Here is a 7134-nt window from a genome sequence, read left to right as displayed (position 1 = left end):
GGAAGGCTGACTTACTGCAGCTTTGACCTCATGTTGGATTCATCAGTCTGTGTTTCTCTTGAATCCATGTCGTCTTAAAGAATAATATCTAAGTCTGACATATAAAACAGGCTTAAAATGCTGCTGTCATTCCACTTAACATTTTCTACTCATTTCAAGTTTACAGAAGCTGTTCTAAATACTCAACATGTGATGAATATTTAAGAGATAGACAGGTAGTGGTAATTGTTAATCTTCCAGATGAACTCAATCTGACTGTAATCTACCTACATAAATCATTTTTTATGAAGCAGAGCCCAAAACAAACTGCTTTTACAGTGGTTCAAAAGCCAGACACTTCGTCAAGGTGCAGATAAAACATGAGCAAATTAAAATACCACATTAACACCACTACAGGTTATATAGATGCAGATATTTTTGATTAGTTGTTATTAGTATGAGTAAGAACAATTTGGATTAATAGCAGACATATTTCCTTGCTGAGAGGAATATTTAGAAAAATAAATGAGTGATAGATGTTAGTAAATGTATGTTTCTATAAGAAAAGGTTCATTGTGAAACCACATACAGTGTATGCTGTCATATAGTCATGAATGAAAACAGTGTTGAGTTTTTAAACTCCTCCTCCTCCAATTCTCCACTCCGCAGTGTCTTTATAAGCTCCAGCATCTCTCCTCCTCACACTCCAACCCCTTCTCACCTCTCAGCTGGACAGTAAGGGACGTTTACACCACACACTGCCAACATGCTGGGGACCCTCTGCTGCTCTAACATGTAGCTATACTTCTACTTTCTTTTTACAGCCCATATTTCACACAGAAACTTCCACTCATGTGTTTTCTCTATATTGACAGATGTTGATGCAGTAATAGTGCTGACCCAGACGCCTGCTGTCCACACAGTTTCTACAGGACAAGAGGTTGTTCTCAACTGCAACATTCAGAGAGATGATGGAAACTATGTCAGTTGGTATAAACAGGTTCCTGGAGAAGCTCCTAAGTATGTTCTCAGATTTTATCATTCTCACAGCTCACCCAGCTTTGGATCAGGATTCTCCTCAAACCGATTCAACTCTAAATCTTCATCAAACGTTGATTATCAGTTTATCATAAAGCAGACAGAGACAGGAGACTCTGCTCAGTATTACTGTCAGAAATGGGATGGCTCTGCTTCTGCAGCTGTATCACAGTGATTCACACTGTGACAAAAACCTCACTAAGAGACTCAGCACAGCTTTTATGAATTCTGAAAAAAATCAAACAATTCAGGTCAGAAAAACTGAAACAAAGCGTCGAAGGACATTACATTAATTCCTCTGAAGAGACAAGAGTCTTTGAAACAAATCCAGCAGTGTTTTGGAATATAATCCGACTGATGAAGTGAATGAGATGTTGAGAGTGACAGTTGGTCTCAACAGGATGTTTCAGTTCCACCCCCCTCATTCAGGAGGTTTTTGTACAGCCATGTATACAAACTGAATCACTGTGGTATTCGGACAAGGCACCAAGCTGATTGTGACAAGTAAGTACTTTTTAACTGATCATAAAACTGGATCGCTTTGATGTATGTGATACATGTTAAGATGATTTAATAATTGTATGTGTTGCTTACTGTTTAGATATTTAACAATTTGTTCATTGAGAAATAGATTGAATTTGTACACATGCTTTGATATCAGGCTGTGTGTTTGAAGGCAAAGGAACGATCTGCAAATGATGAATAATATTTTTAATATTTTGTGAAAATATTCTTAAGTGTTTTGATAGTTGGACAACATTTACAAGATTGTTGAACATTGTAGAACTCATAATCTGTCAATAGTTGTTTTTTTTGACATTGTGATATTATTACTAAATTACTGCTTGTAGTGTTCATTTACTAACCTTTGAAAATGGAAGGATATTTTTGACTTTACCTGAATATCATTGTGGCTAAATAAATAAGTTGATGATAGATACACCTCACAAAAGAAAAGTTATAAGCCTACTAATATACCGTCATTTCTAAAAGTGATTGGGGCACTTTATGAATTAGTTTCCAACATAAAAATGATACTAAAGATAATTACATGTACATCAATTATTTTGCCAAATTGAAACTCTTCACTTCTTCACTGTTTTTGTTATATTCTTAACACAACTAATAATATAATCTGTTTCTGTCATGCTTTGTGTCATTGATTTGTTTCCTAGTTATTTGATGAATGTCCTGTGTGTGTTTTCAGGCTCCAGCCTCCTTCCTCCTGTCCTGACAGTCTTCCCTCCGTCCAGTGCTGAGCTCCAGTCCAACAAAGCGTCTCTGGTCTGTCTGTCCATTGTGCCCAGTGAGTCCAAGGGTTTTGCAGATGTGAGCTGGTTGGCTGGTGGGAGTCCAGTGACCACTGGGATCTCTACCAGCACCGCTGTTCAGCAACCAGACAAGACGTTCCAAATCAGCAGCTATCTGTCCGTCCAGGCGTCAGACTGGAACAGGGATCAGGTCTACACATGTAGAGTGTCTTTGGGCTCCCAGACCTCAGAGAAAAACATGACAATGTCTGACTGCCACATGAAATAGGTGACTAGATTTTTCTCAGTCTTTCATGCTAGTGCTTCACCTTCTTTCAAAAAATGAGATTCTAATGATCATTGGGTGTAATGTTTTAGCTTTGCTGTATTGTGCGTGGATTATTTTAATAAAAGCATTTTGTTTTTAAAGATACTGCTTTTTATTTGTTTTTCTTGACTTGAAAACCAAAGGAAATATGATTCAGAGAGATAAACAACACATGAATTATCTTCTTAACTAATATTTTATTATTCATGATTTATTAATATTATTACCTCTTATATGACTTCAGGTCAAGCAAATAGTATGCACTTCATTCACAGCAATTTCAAAGTTTAATAGTCTTTTATTAGATTTTTTTACTAATGGCTTATTTTCTAATTCAAACATTACTATAACTAATATAATTGTGTATGAGATAAATTGGGAGGGGCCTCCTTGTGATTGAAAGGGACCTTGCATAAACACCCTGGATGTGCGTTTTTGCATTTGGTTTTCAAGAATAAACTATCATTAAAAAAAACTTTGGAAAACAGAATTTGGACTGTTTCTTTTTTAAAGACTCTTTTGGGCATTGTAGACCTTTATTTGACAGGATAGCTGAAGAAATTAAGGGGGAATGACATGCAGTAAAAGGCTAAGTTCAACAGTCCTAACGAGCGCTCACAGTAACAAAACAGTCTGACATGTTATCTGAACCAGTATTTTATCATATTGGTTGCTGCAGGAGTCCCCATCTCAAGTGCTAATTATCGTTGCATTTTTTTCTTTTTTAAACAAAAGTTAATAATTTAAGGCTGTCTTTCAAACAGAACCATTTGTTATTCCCCATTTTATGAACATGTTAAAATACTCTGGTGGTGACTGGAAATAAACTATTTTTAAGGGATAACATTATAAAGTTTTATAAAAGGTCAAATAATTAAGCTGAATTAGAACAAGTAGCGCCTTTTATTCGGATGGGTTATCTGTGTGTCCGATAACTAAGACATGACATTTTTCACATTGTATTGATGTCATGAAAATATGCAGTAGTGAGAGACTGAACAAATCAAGCTTTCATTTTTTCAGTCTCTCACTACTGCATATTTTTTAACTATCAGTGTTTTTCCAGTCAAAGACAGTTTACTCTTATTGTACAGAGAGCTGACACTTGACCTCTTCATTTACATGGAGCTATAAATAAGGAGAGGAAACCTGCAGGTGCATCCTGGGAAGGAAAAGAGGGAGGAGATGAGAGGTGATGCTTCACTGATGGAGGACTGATTTAACAACTGCAAGCGACCAGATACAGGTGTTTAGTTTTACTCTCTTTTATGATTTGACATACTTTAAAAGTCATTTTAATATTATATGCAATTTTGTGTGCACATTTTCTTAACAAAACAAAAAAACTGAAAATGAGACAAAAAGATTAATCTAGATGTCTTCCATCGGTGTCTTCCTAACTGCCATTGTCAGTGACAAAAATTACAGAAGCAAACAATTTTTTATACAATGTTTTTATTGAATATATTTTATCATTTGCAAAGCTGATACAACACGTCCACCTAAATGTCACAGTTATGACAAGCATGCAGACATATTTTCTAACATTTTAAGCTTGTAATGAGCAAACAGCACAAAGAATAAAGAAGCATATGTTAAAAGATCCTTCTGCTTCTCTACTGTTCTTCAGTGGGACAATTGGATTTGCTGATGTTTTTCTCTGAGGTCTGGGAGCCCAAAGACACTCTACATGTGTAAACCTGATCCCTGTTCCAGTCTGACGCCTGGATGGACAGATAGCTGCTGATTTGGAACGTCTTGTCTGGTTGCTGAACAGCGGTGCTGGTAGAGATCCCAGTGGTCACTGGACTCCCACCAGCCAACCAGCTCACATCTGCAAAAGGCCCAGACTGACTGGACAGACAGACCAAAGAGGCTTTGTTGGACTGGAGCTCAGCACTGGACGGAGGGAAGACTGTCAGGACAGGAGGAAGGAGGCTGGAGCCTGAAAACACACACAGGACATTCATCAAATAACTAGGAAAAAAGTCTTTAACACAAAGCCTGACAAATTCATTTATTCATTGTGTTGACAAAATAACAAACACGCTGAAGAAGTTAAATTGTCAAAAACATTCCAAAATCAACGCATTACATATGAGCAGTGTTCCTTTATAAAACTAAATCTAGGAATTACTAACTTTTAAGTAATTTGATTAGTTCAGTCTCATTTTTATATTGGAAACAAAATCATAAAGTGCCCATCTGTGTTTTAAAATTTGCATTCTTATACTGTATATGAATCTCAGTTACTGTGTGAAATTACAGTATATCAGTAGACAGTTTTAGTGTAGATTCGTAGATAAAGATTAGTAAATAGTACATTACAAGCATATGTATTTGGTTTTGACATTAAAATGTGAAAAATACTGTGGACAGATTTTTTTAACAAGGTGTCCCTGTTAAAACTTGTTTAAAGTTGTAAAAACAAAAGTGGTCAAACAAATGAGAACAATCTGTAAAAATTGTCTATCTCTTACAAATTTCTCAGCCATCAAAAAACTTTAGAATATGTGTAATCATGCAATATATTGTGATCATAAGCTGATCGTTACTTCGCCTTCAAACACAGCCTGTGTAAATAAGTAAATACATTATTCACTGAGCAACATGCTATTTTCTAAACGGTAAGCAATATACACAGTACATTTATTAATTTGTCATAATATGCTTCAGAAACATCAAATCCAGACTGTTACAAGATCAGTTAAAAAGTACTTACTTGTCACAATCAGCTTGGTGCCTTGTCCGAATACCACAGTGATTCAGTTTGTATACATGGCTGTACAAAAACCTCCTGAATGAGGGGGGTGGAACTGAAACATCCTGTTGAGACCAACTTTCACTCTCAACATCTCATTCACTTCATCAGTCGGATTATATTCCAAAACACTGCTGGATTTGTTTCAAAGACTCTTGTCTCTTCAGAGGAATTAATGTAATGTCCTTCGATGCTTTGATTCAGTTTTTCTGACCTGAATTGTTTGATTTTTTTCAGAATTCATAAAAGCTGTGGTGAGTCTCTTAGTGAGGTTTTTGTCACAGTGTGAATCACTGTGATACAGCTGCAGAAGCAGAGTCATCCCATGTCCGACAGTAATACTGAGCAGAGTCTCCTGTCTCTGTCTGCTTTATGATAAACTGATAATCAACGTTTGATGAAGATTTAGAGTTGAATCGGTCTGAGGAGAATCCTGATCCAAAGTTGAGGGAACTGATAGAATGGTGAAACGCCAGAACATACTGAGGAGCTTCACCAGGAACCTGTTTATACCAACTGACATAGTTTCCATCATATCTCTGAATGTTGCAGTTGAGAACAACCTCTTGTCCTGTAGAAACTGTGTGGACAGCAGGCGTCTGGGTCAGCACTATTACTGCATCAACATCTGTCAACATATAGAGAAAACACATGAGTGGAAGGTTTCTGTGTGAAAATATGGGCTGTAAAAAGAAAGTAGAAGTATAGCTTACATGTTAGAGCAGTGATGAGAGTGCAGAGGGTCCCCAGCATGTTGGCAGTGTGTGGTGTAAACGTCCCTCACTGTCCAGCTGAGAGGTGAGCAGGGTTGGAGTGTGAGGAGGAGAGATGCTGGAGCTTATAAAGACACTGAGGAGTGAAGAATTGGAGGAGGAGTTCAAACAATCTACACTGTTTGATTCATTAATAAGTTACATGGTGTTTTTTTGTGTTTTCACATCATATCCACAAATCAGTTTGTTCAAGTCTTCAGGTTCATGGTTTCTCAGGATGTAGAGTAAAGAACAGTTTTTCTCCAGTTTGTCACACTTTTCTGAACTGTCCTCTCACCTTCATTTTGATAAGGCCTTTGTGATCCATGTATTGGAAACATATCTAGAGGATATGTTAGCAGTTCAATGTAATATTTCAATTTGATTGGGTTTTATTTTCAATTAAACAAACTCTTTTGTTTTTACTACTTTTGTCTGCTACGTGTACTTCAGGTCTATTAAGGAAGTGGATGTAATGCTCTCACTGCAAATGAGTCCTGTCTGGGATCCACAGCAAAACCGTAGACAGGCTTCAGTATGTTCAAAACTCTGCCGCCAGCGTCTTCACCAACACCAAGACCTGGAAGCACATCACCCCAACCCTCATCCACCTTCACTGGCTTCCAATTAAGTCCTGCATCACATATAAAATCCTCCTTCTCACCTACAAATCCCTCCACGCCCTGGCCCCACAGTACCTGTCCGACATCCTCCATACATACACCCCACCCCGAAACCTGCGGGCTTCAGGCGCTGGCCTGCTCTCCATTCCCCACACCAGACTCTCTACCTTTGGAGACAGATCCTTTAGTGTTGCAGCCCCATCCCTCTGGAACACCCTCCCTGCAGATTTCTGAAATACGCCATCCCTGGCCATGCTTAAAAAACTCCTCAAACACCACCTGTTTACCGCAGACTACAGCCTCCTTTAGCTTAGACACAGTAATTCTGTAAAGTGTCCTTGGGTTTCATGAAAGGAACACAAAAGTATTGTTAAGTGTTGTTATTATTATTATTATTATTATT

At 37.5% G+C, this 7134-nt stretch overlaps 2 protein-coding genes across 6 annotated transcripts in view; one reads left to right on the top strand and one right to left on the bottom strand.

Annotated features, from left to right (window-relative positions):
• The window catches only part of LOC116703399 (immunoglobulin lambda-1 light chain), a 4049-nt gene extending 1357 nt beyond the window's left edge, over positions 1 to 2692 (top strand). Inside the window, exons 2-4 of one of the 3 annotated variants that reach the window (XM_032538106.1) lie at positions 855 to 1180; positions 1488 to 1521; positions 2225 to 2692. In XM_032538106.1, the coding sequence (XP_032393997.1) occupies positions 855 to 1180; positions 1488 to 1521; positions 2225 to 2556 (692 nt within the window). In that variant the 3' untranslated portion in view covers positions 2557 to 2692. Of the gene's footprint in view, positions 1 to 850; positions 1181 to 1487; positions 1522 to 2224 lie in introns of all 3 variants that reach the window. The other 2 variants (XM_032538105.1, XM_032538108.1) reach the window with 2 other exon arrangements.
• Positions 2693 to 4041: 1349 nt separating this feature from the next.
• Positions 4042 to 7134, bottom strand: part of LOC116703255 (immunoglobulin lambda-1 light chain) — a 4144-nt gene continuing 1051 nt past the window's right edge. The window contains exons 1-4 of one of the 3 annotated variants that reach the window (XM_032537887.1): positions 6070 to 6200; positions 5659 to 5984; positions 5318 to 5351; positions 4042 to 4540 (exon numbers count right to left, since the gene is read on the bottom strand). In XM_032537887.1, the coding sequence (XP_032393778.1) occupies positions 4212 to 4540; positions 5318 to 5351; positions 5659 to 5984; positions 6070 to 6109 (729 nt within the window). In that variant the 5' untranslated portion in view covers positions 6110 to 6200 and the 3' untranslated portion in view covers positions 4042 to 4211. Of the gene's footprint in view, positions 4541 to 5317; positions 5352 to 5658; positions 5985 to 6069; positions 6201 to 7134 lie in introns of those variants that run through there. The other 2 variants (XM_032537888.1, XM_032537889.1) reach the window with 2 other exon arrangements.

The sequence above is a fragment of the Etheostoma spectabile genome, chromosome 15 (genome assembly GCF_008692095.1).
Source record: "Etheostoma spectabile isolate EspeVRDwgs_2016 chromosome 15, UIUC_Espe_1.0, whole genome shotgun sequence".
NCBI classification, from domain to species: domain Eukaryota; kingdom Metazoa; phylum Chordata; class Actinopteri; order Perciformes; family Percidae; genus Etheostoma; species Etheostoma spectabile.
Note: the sequence above shows the minus strand (reverse complement) of the source record. Positions and strands in the feature narration are given on the sequence as shown.